Source organism: Neophocaena asiaeorientalis, unplaced genomic scaffold (assembly GCF_003031525.2).
Source record: "Neophocaena asiaeorientalis asiaeorientalis breed wild unplaced genomic scaffold, Neophocaena_asiaeorientalis_V1.1 scaffold233, whole genome shotgun sequence".
Classification (NCBI taxonomy): domain Eukaryota; kingdom Metazoa; phylum Chordata; class Mammalia; order Artiodactyla; family Phocoenidae; genus Neophocaena; species Neophocaena asiaeorientalis.
The window spans coordinates 650812-670792 of NW_020171811.1; the positions used below are offsets into that span (position 1 = coordinate 650812).

Consider the following 19981-nt stretch of genomic DNA (forward strand, 5'->3'; position numbering starts at 1 on the left):
GATCCCTCCTTTGGTTCTCTGGGGGCAAATCTGCTGCTGTTTGTCAGTCCCATCCACTATAGACATTTGGGTTTCATCTTCCTCCATTTGTCTCCTTCATGTACATTGTAGTCCACCTTGATGCATTGAAGCTTCAGGATCCATATGTTTCCTGGCTTCATTGAAGTTTGTGCATGTTTCTTATTTTCCTGGTTGTTCAGCAGTGGAAATGTATTTACTACATATATTAGTTTCTAGTGCTTCTGTAACAAAGTGCCACAAACTGAGTGGCTTAAGGTCCAGTTCTGGAGGCTAGAAGTCTGAAAATCAGGGTGGCAGGGCTGTGCTCCCTCTGAAACCTGTACGGGAGAATCTTTCCTTACCTCTTCTGGCATTTGCTGGCAATCCTTGGCATCCTTTGGTTGGTAGATACATCACTTTAATCTCTGCCTCTGTTGTCACATGGCCATCTTCTCCTTGTATCTCATTTTCTCATCTCCTGTTTGTTTTTTGGTGTTTTTTTTTGTGGTACGTGGGCCTCTCACCACTGCGGCCTCTCCCGCTGCGGAGCACAGGCTCTGGATGCGCAGGCCCAGCACCCACGGCCCACGGGCCCAGCCGCTCCGTGGCACGCGGGACCCTCCCGGACCAGGGCATGAACCCGCGTCCCCTGCATTGGCAGGCAGACTCCCAACCACTGCGCCACCAGGGAAGCCCTCATCTCCTGTTTTTATAAAGACACCAGTCATACAGAATTCGGGCTCACTTTCATCCTAACTTGATTACATATCTGTAAAGACTATATTTACAAATACGGTCACATTCATAGGTGCTGGGGTTAGGGCTTCAACATAACTTCTGTGGGGGGGACACAGTTCAACCCATAACACTATGCCATTTGAGAACCAGGAATTCTAGACATTATTCTGGGTGGTAGTAAAATACATTTTCCATATGATAAAGAAAATCATGTTTTGAATTTTAATAGAAAATATTGAGAATAACTGCATAAAATTCTGAACATCTTAAAATCCTGAAAGAAAGAAAAGTATGAAAAGTGCTCACATACAATGGGAAAAACAGCAAGACTGCATTAACAATGGGCATGAATAGACAGTTTACATCAAAGTATGAGCAAGCCTATGTTAAAAGGTACTCATATATTACTTATCCCTTGTAAATTGATATATTAGTATGATCCTTTTGGAAAGAAATCTGAAAACAACATATCAAACCAAAAAAATGTTCACACCTTTGGTTATTCATTCAGTAGAGAATTGAGTACTTGGTACCAGCTACTCTGCCAAGTACTAAGGATTCAACAGCAAACTAGAAAGACAAAGTCTCTGCCTTCATTAATACCGAATACCAAAAAATTTTTGTGAAGAAGTCACGTACATGAAGATCACATTGTTCATCCTGCTTCCGTGGTTTTTCTACTTTACTTTTAGCTCCTTAGTCTCTCTTGCTGGTTTCTCTTCATTTTCCCAACCTATTAACATTGGAAGGCCCTAAGTCTCTGAATCTCTTTTCTTCTCACTCACTTGGTGTCTCATTCACTGTTATATCATCTATATGATGATAATTCCCCATTTTTTTCTCTGCCCAGAACCTGTCTCTTGACCTTTAGGCTCATGTATTCAGTGACCTGTTCGACGTCTCTATTTGGATATCATCTCCTCTAAAGTTGTTCTTCCCGTCGCCGCCTCTTCTCAGTTATAACCACATTTGTCTAATTGCTGAGGCTGAAAATATTAGAGTTATCATTACTTCTTTCTTTTTCTCATACCCCAAATGTGATCCATCAACAGGTCTTATTTACTTTCAAAATATATCTAGGATCTAACCATTTCTTTATTGCTGCCACCTTGGTCCAAGCGACCACCATCACTTACCTGGTTTATTATAGTAGCATCCTAACTTCCCACCTTCCACACTTTAGTCTGTTTTCAATACAGCAACTAGGTCCTTTTAGCATGTAGGTTAGACTCTTCTCACCTGTACTTAAAGCCAGTGGCTTTCCATCTTAGAGTAACAGCCAAAGCTCCTTCAAAAGGACCCATAAGGTCCTATGCAGTTTGGCCTTCTTTGATCTATCAGACTTCATCAGCTACTCTTCTCTTCTGTTGTTTACTCTGCTCCAGCTACTGTGCCTCCTGAACAAAATGGACAAATTCCCACATAAGGACTTCTGCTCTTGCTCTTCCCTTCGCTTAGAGTGCTCTTCACCCTTCTGGCCTCATGGCATGCTCCCTTGCCTCCTTCAGGCTTTTGCTTGGTGTTACCTGAGTGAGGCCTTCCCTGATCACCCTCTTTTAAATTGCTCCCCCTTCCCTACCTAATATTTCTTCTTTTAACTTATAGCCATTATACTTTTACTTAATTATCATGTTTATTCTCTCTTATCAACCTAGAACATAAGCTCCAGAAGGACATGAGTTTTTGCTTCCTGTTCACTGCTGTATCACTAGTGCCTAGAAGAGTGCTGGCACTATAGCAGATGCACAATAAAAATACTTGTTGAGTGGATGGATGAGTGAATGATAAAAAATTGGAAGTAACTTACATAGCTAGCTAACATTACAGAAATTGTTAAGTAAATTATCCTACATTCACTGGTTTGGAATACTAAGGTTATTTAAAATGCTCACAAAACCTGTATAATCTTGTGGAGAAGTGCTCTTAATAGAAAATAAAATTGAAGTGGAACTTCACACTTCAACAAGGGTTACTGAGTGCCTCCTATGGAGAAACATTCTGCATTTAAGTGGTTAAGTGGGCTGACTGTAGAGTCAGACTCAGAAACTCTCACAGCTATCCCATTATCATTAAGGTGTTTTCTGCTTCCATGAGCGTGTGTGTTTCTGTAAGGAAGAGAAGACTCAACTAAGTTTGCCTTAAGCAGTAAGAAAGCATTCTGACTCAGATAGCTGGAAGTCTGGAGGAAGGCTGCTTTAGGCTGGTTGATTCAGTTATTAATGATAACTTTAATGATGTTATTAAGGACCAGATTTCTCTTTGACTCTTGGTTGTTTTGTCCAGATTATCAGCTTTATCTGAGGCTGTTTTTCCTCAAGGTCATGAGAGTGGTGGCAGGAGTATTGGTTATGTGCTTCCTTGTTCAGTCAAGTGAGAAAGAGAGGTACAGAGAAAGACTGACAGACTGCTTTTCCAAAAGAGCAAGGAACTTCCTTTTCAGTAGCCTCTTGCAAACCTCCTTTCAAATTTCAGTAGTCTGAATTAGTTCATGTGTCGACAACCAGTTACTCTGGCTGAGGGAATGGTCTAATCAGGCCGCTCCTCTGGAGCTACGGGTAAGATCAGCTTTCACTGAAGCACACAGCTGTATGCATAAAAGAGAGTCAGATAAAAATCTGATCAAATTAAGAAAGTGAGTCCATTGTCTACTTCTTGACTGGAATTGGGGTGCCCTGGGCAGAATTGGCTGACTAAACCATATGGGATGGATTCATCATCACCAAGAGACAAAGACAGGGCAGAGTTTGCTGGGCAAGCAAAAGGAACATATTCACAGCAGGTACTGCCCTACCTAACCTCCTCACACCATCTGCCAACACCCCATAGGCATACTTTTTGTTTCTGCTACTGGCACGGTGAGCCATCAAGATACTCTGAGGTGACTGCAGAATCACGTGATCAGGACAGCAATTTTTGACATGGAGTAATGAGTGACATCTTTACTTGGATGTCCCATAAGCAGTTCACACAAATTCAGTGTGTTTAAAATTAAACTCACCAACTTCTTTCCCAACTAGCTCCTATAAACCCAATCTCAGTATAATGATAAACAAGCTATGATCACTATCTTTACACCAACTGTGTGTGGAGATATTAAAATAGGGAGTTGGTCCATAATTACAGGTATTTTTTTAACCATATGAAAAAGACAGAAGAAGTGAACATGAAAATCGTTCTTATTCTATGTCTGGTTGGCATGTTTGGGGTAATTTTTCCTCTAATACTTTATTATTTTGTAAATTTCCTTTAATGCAGTTGTGTAATGTTTCCATTATCAATGAAAGACTTGCAAATAGAAGAGTCCTATGATACAACCCTACCCTATGGTCCCCTATATGGAGGTTTTATTACTTGTGTAGAAATGTATCCAATAATAGCTGCTTCAGAAAATGCATGGTATTTTACACTGAGAATACTGTTGATTAGCTAAGGATTTAATTTTTGACTGTTGTCTAAAACCAGTCATCTACACTGCATGTTTATGTAAGTTAACATGATGTTAAAATAACTTAAGTAAAAATAATGTTCACTTTGGGAAAAAAAAAAGCATGGTCTCTGTTTATGGATGATCTTTCTCTGGAAGTTAGTACAGTTTATACAAACAAAAGGCTTTTCAGGGAGCAGAATCTCCTTATTAATCTTAATTGAATAGTATATTTTCATTTAGCAGTAGTACCTAGTATGTGCCAGGCACTACCACTGTGTTACATGCTACGGATATGAAAATAAATACACACTGCCCTCAAAAAGCTTACACCTTAATGGAGAGGATAGCTAAACCAACAGTCAGCTACAGTACAGTCTGACAGATACCATAGCAGAGGTGATCACAGATTGAAGTAAAGTTTTGTCTTATGATTGCATTGTGACTTGTGGTTAAACTAATCTTTTTTACCCCCAGAGTCTTTCTTTAGTTCGTGTGGTAGTTTACATAAACTAAGTGAAGAGCCACTGATTCCTCCTCCACTTCCTCCTCGAAAAAAATTTGATCATGATGCTTCAAATTCCAAGGTAAGGAATTCCCTGGTGGTCCAGTGGTTAGCTGCGGGCTTCCACTGCAGGGGCACAGGTTCCATCCTTGGTTAGGGAACTATAGATCCTGCATGCTGCGCCTTGTGGCCGAAAAACAAAAACAAAAAATCAAATTCCAAGGTAGTCAACAGGACTTAGGTTTGCCTCAACTTATTCAAAGTTGTGAATCTTCAAAATAGTGCTTGTTCTTATAAAGACTCTGTCAGTTACAATTTGGTCACCCACTATGGCTTTTAAATATTTAGGTTGTTTTATTTAGAAAAATACTTTAAATAATTGTTTAATCCTCATAATAATTTTTCTAAAAAAAGAGGCTGGGCAGATTCACAGATGCTCAGAAGAAGTACTTTTATTTCTGGTGGAGATGGAAAGAACTGTAGTATTCAAACCATTCTCCAAACTTTCAACTGGTGCTTCTCAAACTTTAGGTTGCATCAGAAGCACCTGGAAGGCTTGTTAAAACCAGATGGCCAGAGTTTCTGATTCAGTAGGTCTGGGGTGGGGCCCACGAATTTGCATTTCTAATGAGTTCCCTACTAGTGTTGATGTTGCTGATCCCTGGATCACACTTTGAGAACCATCAGTGAGCCTCACTGGGGATAGTAGAAGTAAATGGCCAAAAAGCAGAAGCTGGATATTAAGTCCTCTTGTCCTTTCGTGTCCTTTCATGTTTACAAAGCTATATATTGTTTTTACTCACTTGCCCATTATTATAAATAAAACCATATATTTATAAACTGTATATATAAAGCAAGATAATCTGAGGCTTTATAAGATTTCAATTAAAACATCTCATATATCAAAATATTAAACTGGGCCCTGAGTGAAACTGGGAGTCATTTACTCATAAATCTGATCATTAAACCAGATTAACCTGTTTTGAGGCTCTGGATTTAACTTAACACATAAGAATTCTTTAGTCTTTTTAAAACTTTTTCTTACAGATTTTTCAGGAGAACAGAGGTATAATTTAATCTTTTTGTTTTTGAGGGAACTATGAAATCTGATGATGACCCCCCTGCTATTCCACCAAGACAGCCTCCTCCTCCAAAGGTAAAACCCAGAGTTCCTGCTCCTTCTGGTGCATTTGACGGGCCTCTGCATAGTCCACCACCGCCGCCGCCGAGAGATCCTCTTCCCGATACCCCTCCACCAGTTCCCCTTCGGCCTCCAGAACACTTTATAAACTGTCCGTTTACTCTTCAGCCACCTCCACTGGGACATCTTCACAGAGATCCAGACTGGTTCAGAGACGTTAGTACGTGTCCAAATTCTCCAAACACTCCTCCTAGCACACCCTCTCCAAGGGTACCACGTCGATGCTACGTGCTCAGTTCTAGTCAGAATAATCTTGCTCATCCTCAAGCTCCCCCTGTTCCACCAAGGCAGAATTCAAGCCCTCACCTACCAAAACTGCCACCAAAGACTTACAAACGGGAGCTTTCGCCCCCCCCATTGTATAGACTGCCTTTGCTAGAAAATGCAGAAACTCCTCAATGACCCTAGCCATATGTAGTCATTGACACTGGAATGGTATTTGTAAAGTTTTTTTTTTTAATTTATTCAAAAAAGGCATAGTATTTTAGTACTTTTTAAAAATAATGCTCTTACAAAAATGCTACTGATCAAATAAGCTTTTAAAAATTGGAAAAATAAAAATACAGAAGTCCTTTACCATTATCCTCAGGTGATCAGTAGCATTGCCTTGTCTTGGATCCTCAGTGCTGCCCAAAGGCCAGTATAAAGAATTTATATTTGCACTGTAGACTCTGCTAAAATATGGTTTAAAGTGACATTGATTGCACTGAAGGGGGATAGTGCATTTGTGGAATTTTTCAAATTTGAGTAACAGATGACTTTTTAAGGCAGTGAATTTATACACATATAGGGGGTGTGTGGTGATACTGAGTTTTAAGCCTCTTTGACCATCTTCTAGTTTTTACATTTAGGAAGATCGTGAATAACACCCACTGTTCTAAAACTCTTTAATGCCATGTCTTAAAAGCCAGAATTTGCTGCTGAAGACAAAAGTGAAAAATAGAATGAAAATAATAGAATGCACTGTTTATTGTTTTGTCGAAATGTAAACAGACTACCTAACCCAATCATAGAGGAAAAAAGGGCATATAATCTTATACAGATGTGCCTTTTTGTTTTTGGAGACTATGGTGTCTTTAGCTAACGAGTTGCCTATTATTTTGGAAAACAAAGTTAATATGCCATACATGTACAGTTTTGTTTATATTGTACATTTAAAGATAATGCTAATAACCTATATAAATTTATGTGACTCAAGGCCTATAATACAGTCTGCTACTTTACTAATTCATAAAGCTGGAGGATAAGTTTCTTATGGCATAGGAACCAACTGCATTGCCTTCAAAACCAAGTAACTTTCTCTATAAATCTTGTGTTAACTAAAAATTTTTAAAGTATTTTTTTAGGTTGGTAATATTTAAACCAGCAGACACTTAAAGCTTTATTAAACTTTTTAATCAGAGACGTGATTAAAACTTTTATTTGCCATTTGTACTCCTTCGTTCTAAGTGATGAAAAAGCGTGTTTTCCTCTTAATGCCGTAGCAGGAGTTGTAAAGTAGCCAAAAGCCACATTATTTACTGGTCTGTGGCCTTTTACTGTGCTTTGTATCAGAGTTCCTAACAAGATTAATAAATCACCCCAGTCTTAATTTTTAAAAGACGTTTAAAATATGTGTTTTCATTATAAGGAACAAGGGGGTAAGATTGTTGAGTTCTGTAGAAGTAATATATACACACATTTTCAATAATTTGTGCAATTTAAGTTCCATAATCCCAAAGAATTTAAGTGATGTAAACTTCAGAGGGATAACTTTTTCTTCAGCGTTAAACGCAGTCACAAGCTTCTTGCAACCATTTTTACGCATTCTGAAGAAAAATTAGGAGCATGTTAGGAATTCTCTGTAAGCAGGATTATAGCCATCCTTGGTAGGATCTTGGAAGCTGCCTTGATTTAAGGCCAGTAATAAAAACAAAAAAAACAGTGTGAATCAACCTCCAACTAGATAAAAACACTCAGGTTGGCTTTGTCCGGAAAAGTAATTTCCACTGCCCGTTCGTTGAGGCAGACTTGTAATTTAGGGGAGAACGAGGCGGTTCCGCGCGCAGGGTAAGCCTTGGCCTGCGGCTGCGCCACGCCGGTGGAACGCCGCCTTCCGGTCTTTGTGCCTTCGCGCACGCGCAGTGGCGCCAACTCCGCCTCCTGGAGGCGCCGGGCCCTTGTAAGGCGGGGCCCGGGGCGGTCTTGTGGGTGTGACGTCACTGCGCTCGACACTCAGTGTTGCCGGGCGGCGATGGCGGCTCCCCTGGAGTCCTCCGGGGAGGAGCAACTGCGGAACTTTGTGCGAGTTTTGGAGAAGCGAGATGGCACGGTGTTACGACTACAGCAGTACGGCTCCGGCGGCGTGGGTTGCGTTGTTTGGGACGCTGCCATCGTCCTTTCTAAATACCTGGAAACGCCCGGGTTTTCCGGCGATGGGGCCCACGCGCTGAGCCGGCGGTCGGTGCTGGAGCTGGGCTCTGGCACCGGGGCCGTGGGGCTCATGGCTGCTACCCTCGGGTAAGAGCTTGGCGGGAGGGGACGCCGCTTTTCGGGAAACCCCGGTTACTGGCTTCCCATCCTTGTGCCTACACCTCAGTCACCGTTATTTTATAGGGCAGATGTCATAGTCACCGACCTAGAGGAATTGCAAGACTTGCTGAAGATGAATATTAATATGAACAAGCATCTTGTCACTGGTTCTGTTCAAGCCAAGGTACTGAAATGGTTTGTATGGCCTTTCAGCTCGTTTTAAGATAACTGTAGTTTGCTTTAAATTGTGTTACACTAAAAGCATGGTTAATACGAAGGGGACTTTCTGGGTCTTGTTTGTAAAACAGGTAAAACAGGAATATTTTAAATTAGTGAAACAACAGTTTAAAATATTGGTTGACATTTTTAAGGGGGGAAGAAATAGAAGACTTTCCTTCTCCTCCAGACTACATCCTGATGGCCGACTGCATATACTATGAAGAGGTGAGTATTTAATAGTGAAGGCTCTTCCTTTAGAAGATTTAAACCGTATTTGGTGGATTCTAAAGCACGCATTTCTTCGCATTTTAACATCTCTGAATGCAGGATATTTGTTCCATAATTGATGACACAGTAAAGAGAAAATAAAGGTCACCAGGAACTACATATATATACACTCATGATTAACATAGAGGCCCATGAAGCATATTGAGAGAAGTGTTATGTGCATTTTGCGAGAGGTGTCTGTAAAATTTTTAAAGGATTTTGCCATTTGGATCTCCTGTAAAAGACTAAGATTTCTTCTTTTTTTTTTTTTTAGTCCTAGTGAATGTGTTAATCATGACATTAATAATTAAGTTGCATCGTAAAGAATTCATTGTTCTGTGGCAAGATTTATTATATTTATATAATGATTTTTTTTAGAATATCAGTTTGTGTAGTGTTGTGGGCATCACTCATTTTTTTCAATAATGAGCATTGAACCAACTTATGTTCTAGTTTGGGTTGGACTTGCTTTTGTAGGTAAATTGTTGATTGTTTAAATCCCAAGTTAAATCAGATTAAATTAAATTTTAAGAGTGCAGTCAATTTCATTTGTTTACCCATGGGGACTCCAAAATGCAATCACTTGAATCCCTTCTCTGGAAACTGAAATTAATATGATGGTTGATTAGTTAAGAAGAGTTTACTAATCATCAGTTACAGAGCTGTAGCTACGTTTACTTGTTTGGATTGATTCAAAGCTGGATGAATTGTAGGGAAATTATAATTACCCCCCCACCTCCCCTACTCCCTTTTATAGTAAACATAAATTTTTAAAAGTCATAAAAATCATATTCCTTTTTGAACAGTCTTTGGAGCCACTGTTGAAAACCCTAAAAGATCTCAGTGGATCTGAGACTTGTATTATATGTTGTTATGAACAACGAACAATGGGAAAAAATCCAGAAATCGAGAAAAAATATTTTGAGGTGAGTACTCTACTAGATCTACCTTTGTAGTGATTACCCTTCAGAGAGGCTATATGTGACTTTGTGTTAAAGTGTATTGTGGTAATTTTGAGTAGGGAAAACATTCTGCTTGTATGAACCCAAGGAGAGGATCAAGATCCTTCATAGCACACCATTCTAATAACCGCCAGCCTCCCTCCCCACCGCCTTTTTAATCTTTTCTGGTTATTTATTTTTCTTTTCTAACTTGTCGATCTGTAAAACAATGTAAAATAATAATGTGACACCCTTGTCTTTCCTGAGAAAGTTTTCAGCGTTTCTTTATGAAACATGTTGCTGGCTTTTAGGAACATGTTAATGATGTGTATATTATTTTTGGAGATGACATCATAGAAACATGACATGTGGTATCTTTTTATTTTAGTGTTTTCCACTGTATTTTTATGATAGCTTTGACCAGTGTATCCTACCTATTTCGAGATCTTTTTTTTTTCTTTTGAAAGAATTAAAGACCCACAGGAAGTTGCGGAAGTAGTACATAGAATCCCATTTATCTTTCACCCATCTTCCTCCAGTGGTCACCCAAGCCCTTTTTATGGGCAAAAATCCACCACATTACAAGTGACTCATAAGCATCCATCTGTATAGCCTTGCAGTTTTATCCTCTGAAAGGGTTACTTTGGGTAAAGTGACTCTTCATGACTCTGCCTCAGATATATGATGAGATGTTTTTTTAAATTTTATGTTTTTCTTGAATATGAAGAATGTTAATAAACTTCTGAAATAATGTATAATTGAAAATTTTATTTTATTAATCAATTTCAGTTGAGTTAAAACATGTAAAATGCACATGTATCAAGTGGTTAGCTAAGTTCTTCATGTGCCCCTCCCCAGTCAGTACTCCAGAGGTAACCACCATTCTGATTTCTGTCACCACAAGATAGTTCATATTATTAACTATAAAGTATATCTTTTTTAAATTTATAGCTTCTTCAACTAGACTTTGACTTTGAAAAAATTCCTTTGGAAAAACATGATGAAGAATATCGAAGTGAAGATATTCACATTTTATACATCAGAAAGAAAAAATCGGTAAATATGTATTTGGCTTTTCATCCTCTGAAGCAATTTCATTAGCTGGACACTGTCTCTGAGCTTGTGTGTGATGTAGATGTTAATTTTCAAGTGGGGAAACAGCTTTGATGATTCACTGGACTCGGGCACTAACTCTCAATGTTAAGATTGCCTAACCTACCTGGCCTCAGGTTTTTCCTCTAAAATAAGGCAGGCTTCTTTTGTAAGGGTCTTTTCTAGCTGTAAATTATATAGCTTTATTATTGGGCATTATCTCAGACAAGGAACTTAACTCTTTATAAATTTCTGTTATCTGTTAGAGGTTTTAAAATGCCAGTTCTGTCCTTCGTGAACTCTCTCCAACCATTCATATGTTTTTTAATGGTCCAAGTAAACTATAAAAAGGTAGATCTGTCCAATAAAGAAAAATGCATTCAGTTAAGTAGAATTTATGTATGTTCCCCTTTTTGGTTGCTTCCTTTGCCTGTTATACTAATTACATTTTATGCACATTGCCTCTCCGATGCCTAGAATTTGAACCTGTAGAAAGGAAGAATTGTATCTCATCCATTTTTGTCCTCCAGCACCTTCTATATATGTGACTGGTATAAGGCAGGGGCAAGATGAGTTTTATGAATTGAGAGTGCTAAATTTACTTAGTTCCATTTGTTTCTATTATCTTTCCTTTGAATTTGTGATGAAGTTTTCTGATTATGTGAATTCTTGCCAAAAGCAAATAATGTGTAATTTTTGGAGTCAAGACTAGGTGTTGAGACTGTAAGGAAAGAAGAGCTGTAGGATTAGTAATTCAGATCAATTATTATGTGGCATGGCGCTAGAGACAAAAAGACAAATTTAAAATGTTTTGTGCCTTAAGGGATCCAGTTTTAGCTGAAGCTGTTGTATAGTTTTAAAAGTAGTTTTTTTTTTTTGAGGCATAAAGATTTTGTGTTTCCTAAATATGAAGGCTTTTTTTTCTTCAGAGAATCATTTGTTTCTTTAACTTGATATAACTTACATACTATAAAGTTTACCCTTTTAGAGTTTACACTTCAGCAATTTTTAGTATATTCACAGAATTGGACAACCATCACCACTTTTTAAACATTTTCATCACCCCAGAAAGAAACCCCATACCTGTTAGCAATTACTTCTTTATCCTGCCTCCCCCAGCCCCTGACAACCACCAGTCTGTATCTCTGTGGATTTGCCTGTTCTGAACATTTCATACAGATGGAATCACACATTATGTGGCTTCCTGTGTCGGGCTTCTTTCATTCTGCAGTGTTTTCAAGGTGCATCCATGTTTTATAGTTGAATAATATTCCTTTGTATAGATATTACCACATCTTACCCATCCATTCATCAGTTGATGGGCATTTCTGTTGTTTCCACTTTTTGGCTCTAGGGAATAATGCTGCTGTGAATATTCATGTAAGAGTTTTTGTGTGGCACATGTTTCAAATCTCTCCAGTGTATGTATACCCAGAGTAGAATTGCTAGGTCATACAGAAACTCTACATTTAACTTTTTGAGGACTTCCCAAACTGTTCCAAAGCTACTATACCATTTTCCTTTCTCACCAGCAATGTCTGCAGGTCGCAGTTTCTCCACATCCTCACTAATACTTATTGTTGTCCATCTTTTTTATTGTAGTCATCTTAGTAGGTATGAAGTGGGTTTTATTTCCCTAATGACTAATGATGTTGAGTATCTTTTTTTTACTGACCTTTTGTACATCTTTACAGAAATCCTTTGCCTATTTCAAAATTGAGTTGACTTTTCACTGTTGGGTTGTAAACATTCTTTATATATCCTGGATACTAGACCCTTGCCAGATATATGACTTCCAAATACTTTCTCCCATTCTGTGGGTTGTCCTTTCGTTTTCTTGATAGTGTGTCCTTTGAGGCACAGAGGTTTTTAATTTTGATGATGTCCAATGTATCTGTTTTTTCTTTGGTTGCTTATACTTCAGGCGTCAGCAAAGACCATCTCTAAACATTATGAATGGCTGTTCATTTGAATTGCATTAGCCATTACTAGGAATATTACCTAGTATTAAGTACCCGGTAAATACTTAATTTATGTTAAGAAATCAGTGTTTTAAGGTTTCCATTTTTTTCTTATAGAAATTTCCGTCGTGAAATCTAGTCATCTTACCCAAGCCTCTAACAACGTGGGTAAGCTAACATTGTGAATGGAGCATGTGAATACAGCATGGGAAGATTGTGTTCACAGATTTTTCCAGCATGTCCTTAGGGATCCGATATATAGACAACCACCACGGGCTGCCTGCAGTACAAAAAATGATTGACTGACTGCCTACCTGCCATTGGGCCTGAAATCCAACTTAGTTTACTTTTAGCTCAGCATCAAGTTCTGCTTAAAAGAAACATGTTTCAGTCACTTCTCAAATAAAAATAGGTACTGAGGTTAGCCTAAAGTCTGCCAAAAATAGTGAAAGTAGCATGGCTGACTTGGCGTATTTTCAGGAAAGTAGAGATAAGTTGATCCGGTTTCTAAAGAGAGATATCAATTACTATTTAATAATGTTAAAATTCAAATCAATAAATTTTAGCTTGTCTTCAAGATAAATTTAAAAGAAGGTTTTTATTTTAATGTATTTATGCAGTGGTTTTTATCGTTAAGTATCTTCCACTTCATTGCTTTTAAGATAACTTTAATACTTGTGTTCTTTTACTTTAAAAAAAAAATGAAAATACTGTTTTGTGGCCAAGTTCTGTGCTTTTCCTTCACCACACTGACTACAGTATAATTTACTATGGGAGTTAGATAGTAGATTATACCATAGTCAGTTGATAAAGATGAAAGTAAGATATCGGGAGACTGGGAGGGAGGAAAAGGTATCTTTACAAAATTGTTTATTTGAGAATGGAGTGAATATAAAAAGTCCAGCTTCAGGCTCTTGCATTTATGTGGCTCATGCACTTTTCCTCACGTATAGCTTCCAGGAAAATGCGGCTAAAGTCACTGGTGTTAACTTGTTTATATGAAACAGAGAAAAGTATTTAAATGACTACAAATGTAGTTCTGTATACATTTATCAAATGATTTTGATTCTGTGTGGTCTCTGTTTTATGTTCTCATGAGAATCATCTGTTCACAGACTGATCTATCAGGACTTCAGTCGCATGGTTCCAAAGTGTAATGGTAACCAGATGGAATTCTGGTACTTACAGGCATTGGTGCTAGGTGGCACAATGTATATGTTAAAATAAACATTGTTTTTGAGATCCTGTGACTTTGAGAATGTTTCAGAAATAGCTTTTGAGAAAATGAACATTTAAAGACGGTGACTGGTTTCCAGAAAGAGCAAAAGCAGCCCTAGAGAAATTAAAGATTGACATCAAGAGAACAGTTCTTTCCTTCAGGCTTGCTTCAATCTTTAATGTTTGTTCTGCTTTTTTTTTTTTTTTTCAAACTGCTCTTAGCATTTCATTAAGCAGTTTACTAAGCAGTTAGTGTAACCTAAGTATATGATACTTTTTTAGTTGCAAATAATACCAGGTATTACTAGTGAAGTCTTAGAACAAACGACCACTTTCTGGCTTGTTTCATAACATTATAGAACTTGGTAGAAATTAGTTTAACATTCACCAGCAATAATAGTCCATCCAGATTCCTCAGATGCCTTTCACCCTCCTCCCATTTTCACTGTACTTCTAAAAAGAGTCGCTGTGGGTCTTGCCTGAAGTGCCCTTGACAGTCCTGTAATGAAAGCCCAGCTCCTTTACCTCAGACAGGTGACCATACACCAAAACTTCCTGGAGGGCTGAAGTCAGCCTCTTTGCAACTTAGCCAGAATCACACCCTTGCTTGTGTGTGCTTCCTCTTCTTTCATGTCCTATTCCCACTCCTTTACTTATCACCTCCTTAATAAGTCACTTGCATACATTCATTGTCATCTGTTTCTGGGGAACCAACCTAATGGTACTGACTACAGAATTAAGTAATTTGTAACAGAAAGTCAAGTGAGTTTTATTAGCTTATTCTGGAATAAGGCCAAAGCAGAGGTTAAAAGGTGCCAATCCCCACGTTCTAGGATCAGAGAACCACGGTGATGAGGACCAGTAAGCACTGCAGGGCTTACTGAGGGGTGCCAGATCAGATAACACGTGCTATCACTAACCACCATCCCACAGACACCTGGGAGGCCTGGGAGCGGTCTTCTTCTGGAGAAGTGCAGTGTTGGGGAAAGGGATTTAGTCCTTTGAGCTCTCATGAGGGAGGGAACAGAGTGCATCTGTACTCAGAAACCACAGGAGGGAGACCTGAGGGAGTAATTCAAGGCCCAGGATGCCTCCAAGAAGGGGAGACCAGCACCTTTTCCACCTGGTTTGGTTTGTCTTTACTCAGCAGATGAACGCATCTGTTTAATCCCAGAGCATGGGAATGGAATTGGAGAGGCACTGTGGGGACTGTCAGGCAGAGAGGCATTAGAGATGGATCGTGCCGGCCTGAGGACTTCCGCAGCAACATGGGGAGGTTAAAAGGCAGGTGATGCAGCAGGTGAGTGAGGTGTGGTGCCACTGTCTGGGGGTCAGCCAGAATATAGGCAACTTTGAAATCTCAGTGGACTGCCAGGGCCAGGAGGAACTGCTCAGTAGTGGGCCTCTGGTCTTCCAGGCAAGTGGGGGTTACCGCTGTGCACAGTGAAACACATAAGCTGCTTACCACAGTGCAGTGATGGCCAATTAGAAAGCCACCCCCCAGTAAGGCGGTGCTTCTCCAACCAGCTGTACATGGAAAACTAAAAGCAAGCAGACCATGTCCAGGTCCCATCCCAGTCCAGTTAAACCAGAGGCATGGTATTTTTTGGTGAAGGGCTCTGGATGGTTTTTATGTTTAGCCTAAATTGAGAACTACGGCAATAAAGAAACCTCTTTTAGCATCTGCCTCCTAAGAAGAGAGCAAAGAAAAGGAAAGAGAAGTATAAAAACCATCTGTGATTAAAGTGGGTCTATACTTTAAAGGGAGGGAAAGAGCTTTGAATCCGATGTGGCATTTTCTATGAAATAGGTTTTAAAATAAACAGGGCTGAGTTTTAGAAACTAAATATCTGAAAATTTAGAGAATCTGGCCGAGAGGGTAAAGGTGATGCTACTCAAGAGTAAGGGGGGATTCAAGAGCTGGGAAAAGAAAATTGTTACAGGTGTAGCCTCCAGTGACTATATATCAGTTATAACTTCGAAGTCTTTTAAGGTTACATAGCTTTAAATCTTAACCTTCTACAGTTCATTACCAAAGGTCCACGGACCATATGTTTGGTGAATTTGGGAGTGAAGTTAGGTTATTTTAAATTATTTTAAGAAGTATTAATAATCCAGAATGACTGTTAGTACGGCTTTTTACACAGCATACCTAGTTTCCTTGTTAAATGATGTCACATACAGTATTAACTCAGACTACAGACATTCATTTAAAGAAAAGTATGGGTCATAGAAATATGACTGTTGTTCCTAAGGTCCCCTGTAGATGGCATTGCTTGACTTTGTCTTTAAACAGTTTATAGATAGGAAGTTGTTAAAATAGAATATTTTGAAATGGAATCACACTTGCATTTTAAAGGTGAAGTAAGTTAGATTTTAAACAATAAATGTACCTATCATGAGTTGCTTTCAGAATATTATGTGGTTGTCTTAGTTCGTTTGGGCTGCTGTAACAAAATACCATAGACTGGGTGGCTTATAAACAACAAATTTATTTCTCACAGTTCTGGGAGGCTGGGCAGTGCAAGATCAAGTTGCCAACTTCCTCATAGGCAGCTGTATCATTGTAACCTCACAGGACAGAAAGGAGAAGGAACTCCCTGGGGTCTCTTTTGTAGGGCACAAATCCCACTTATGAGAGCTTCACCCTCTTGACCTACTCGCCTCCCAAATGCCCTACCTCCAAATAACATCACACTGAGGGACTAGGTTTCAATATATGAATGGGAGAGTGGGGGGGGGGGTACAAACATTCAGACCTTAACAATAGTGTAAGTGAAAAGGGATTTTTTTCTTATAAAATTGTATTTGATTTATGTTCTTATTGCATTTTGATATGCCTTTTGAAGTTTTGACTGTCATTCATATAGCTGCATACATTGCAATTCATAAACCATTTCTCTGCTAGCGGTATCTTCCATGAGAGACAGACATTGCAAAGTTCTAAAAATTAAATTCACCTTGAAAGTACCTTTTATATAATGCGTGATCTTACATCTGAGGTACTTGAAACTTCTAATTAATTTCAATTAGTTTTTCAAACCAGTATACCTTCTTCATTATAGTAGTAAGTAGCTTTTACATCAAAAGACTGAAGCTCTGTCTTTGGCTATATCACAGTTCTATAACTGATATTTGACTTTCAGTTTTAATTTTTCCTCAAGGAACATCAGGATTTGAAAGAGTTTTTGATTCACTGATAATAAACATTTTAGAAGTAGAATATTCAGTTTTCATACCATAGAGACCTTCAGGCTATATTTGAATTAGAAAAGGTTTGTGGCAACAGAATTTTACTGAAAATGAATCAGGTAATGGAAAGACAGTTTTCACTTTAAATGATTTTGGGTAGGAAAACAAATTCTGAAATCATTTTCACCAGTTAGGTTAAAACTGTTAGGTATTTGGGGTCATTTAAGACATTGTCTTAGGTCCTTTTGTGTTGAAGTTCTGGTAAAGATCTAGTGAGTCCATCAACTGTGAGATACATTTTATGTAATTCATTATTAATAACATAGTTTTCAAATAATAGGTTTTAAAATATGTTAGAGCAAAGTATCTCTATGATAATGTTTTTCTCACAAGCATTCTGAAAACTATCAGCACAAGCCTTGATACCAGATTATCTGGATTTAAATCCCAGTTCTGCCATTTACTTAGCTCTGTGACTCTGTGCCTCAGTTTCCTCCTATGTGAGGTGAGGATCATAATAAATTGCCTCATAGTTTGCCATGGGGATTAAATCAGTTTAGTACATGGAATATCTGGCACACAGTAAGCCTTCAATAAATGTTGTGATTATACTAGAGATGGAATTACTTTACATTAGGGGATGGGAAAATGTAATAATGCAAGTCTGTGTTGCAGTGTGAAATCTGGGCTTTTTTTTTTTTTGCGGTTCGCGGGCCTCTCACTGTTGTGGCCTCTCCTGTTGCGGAACACAGGCTCTGGACGCGCAGGCTCAGCGGCCATGGCTCACGGGCCCACCCGCTCAGCAGCATGTGGGATCTTCCCGGACCGGGGCACGAACCCGTGTCCCCCGCATCGGCAGGCGGACTCTCAACCACTGTGCCGGCAGGGAAGCCCTGGGCATCTTTTTTTAGAGTATAGAGCCTTTATGAACATCACTGCCTCATCATGGTGGGAATGGCACCTGGGGTGGGAGGAGCCTGAGAACACTGTTGCACGGTACTGTTAGTTGAACAAGTAAGCAATTTAGAAAGAAGGAAAAGGTATAGTGGAAGGAAAACCTTTGTTTGCTGTTCATTTTTATGGTTTTAAAGCAAGTGCCATGAGCATTCAGAGGCCAACAAAAACAGAGGAAATCTTCATTTCCAAATAACGGAGCCTGGGCTTGCTGGCTGGAGCTCCAAGATTCCACCACCCTGGACCCTTAGCGAATTTTTCCTTCTGTGGTTCTTATCTGTATTAAACTGAGACCAGATAAGTAGTAGATAAGTGGCACCAGGTCATTTTTCTTAAGTCTGGGGCTTGATATATCTGCATAATTACTTTCAGAGTTCAGATGTGTTCATTCTAAACGAGCAAGGTGACTGTGAAGTACTTGTGTAGCAGTTGCCTCCTGGATAAACCGTCTTTTACCATGTAATCAGTATATACGATGGGTTGCAGGAGCTTAGTTTAACTAATCCCTCAGGCTGACTGTGTCTGTACCAACAGATAAGAATGAGAGTCAGAACCGTGAATTGCATCTGCTTCTCCGCCAGCCAGAGTAAAATAGCACAAGTGCTTAACTGCATTATATTAAACTTTCAAGATCTTTTTGTTTGCAATTGATGGAAAAGATTGTCACGAACACTAGATAGCTGGCCTTAATTTTTAGAAACATCTATTGCTTACCTGTAATACACTTACTTTGGTGAAGGATAAGTTCACACTTTAATATTCACAAGGTTAGAAACAATGATATTTCTTCTTTGCAAAACAAAATTAAGGCTTTTGAAAAAGAGCTGTTCTAGATGCAGTCCTTACAGGGTTAAATGTTGAGTCCTTAGCAGATTTCCTTCATGTCATTAGCTCTAATGAAGTACCGCTGGCAGTCTGTTAAACCCTTGACGGGTCAGTGCTTTTAAAAACTCTTGAGTAATTTTTTAAAAGTTAACTTTTATTCCAAGTTGTTAATCTTCTGAAGTCCAGGCATTTAACAATCTGAGTTCCAGGTTCATGTGTTGGCTCATTGGTGCTTTGGATAAATCATTGCCAGAGTTATGTGCATATAATACACACAGTCCCATGTATCTACATTCAGTACCTGACCTTGTTCTTTTAGGAACGTGTCCTGAAAACCTGCTGTACTGCATGCACAGTACAGTTGCATATTGGGGCGCACCAAAATAAATAGCACGTTTTATCCAAAACTTAGATGGAGAAGCTTGATATTTACATTCCAAGTGAGTGTGAAGAATAATCTCATGGCATGTAATGGACATTGAACATAGGCCCGGTTTCTTGAAACTTAGAAACAGGAAAAACAAGTTTCACACTCCCATAAATAATAAATGTTTAACCAGAGAATGCCTTTAGGTTTCAGTGACATTTATGAACATAGGTACGATGTACTTTTTAAATAGCTATCATCTTTCTAAATCTTGCCACAAGGATTTAAAAAAAAAATTTGCCGTTCAAAACTCCTTTCACTTTCCAGCATATCTCTGACACCCACATTCAGTCTGTTACTCTCTGTCTGAAATAAGTGTCTGGTTGTTAACCTTAGATTCCAAGGAAGAGAGAACAGTGGAGGCTTAGTGTGGCTGGTAGGAACAAAATTCCAAATTAGCTCTGGAAGATAGCCCCAGATCTGTTCTAAATCCACTCACCTTCCCTTTATGCACCCAAGCTTGAACATTCTGTTTTTCTCCTAAGGAGAAAATGGCTCACTTGACT

At 38.9% G+C, this 19981-nt stretch overlaps 2 protein-coding genes across 3 annotated transcripts in view; both read left to right on the forward strand.

Moving 5' to 3' along the window:
* The window catches only part of SOS2 (SOS Ras/Rho guanine nucleotide exchange factor 2), a 69445-nt gene extending 61988 nt beyond the window's left edge, over positions 1-7457 (forward strand). For both annotated transcript variants that reach the window (XM_024732985.1, XM_024733067.1), the window contains exons 21-22: positions 4640-4749; positions 5761-7457. In XM_024732985.1, the coding sequence (XP_024588753.1) occupies positions 4640-4749; positions 5761-6270 (620 nt within the window). In that variant the 3' untranslated portion in view covers positions 6271-7457. The remainder of the gene's footprint in view (positions 1-4639; positions 4750-5760) is intronic.
* A 402-nt stretch (positions 7458-7859) lies between these two features.
* On the forward strand, positions 7860-14101 carry VCPKMT (valosin containing protein lysine methyltransferase). The gene is made up of 6 exons (XM_024733163.1): positions 7860-8367; positions 8464-8574; positions 8751-8823; positions 9672-9791; positions 10758-10862; positions 12977-14101. The coding sequence occupies exons 1-6, from the start codon at positions 8102-8104 to the stop codon at positions 12989-12991; spliced, it is 690 nt and encodes a 229-aa protein (XP_024588931.1). The 5' UTR covers positions 7860-8101; the 3' UTR covers positions 12992-14101.
* Positions 14102-19981: the final 5880 nt, after the last annotated feature.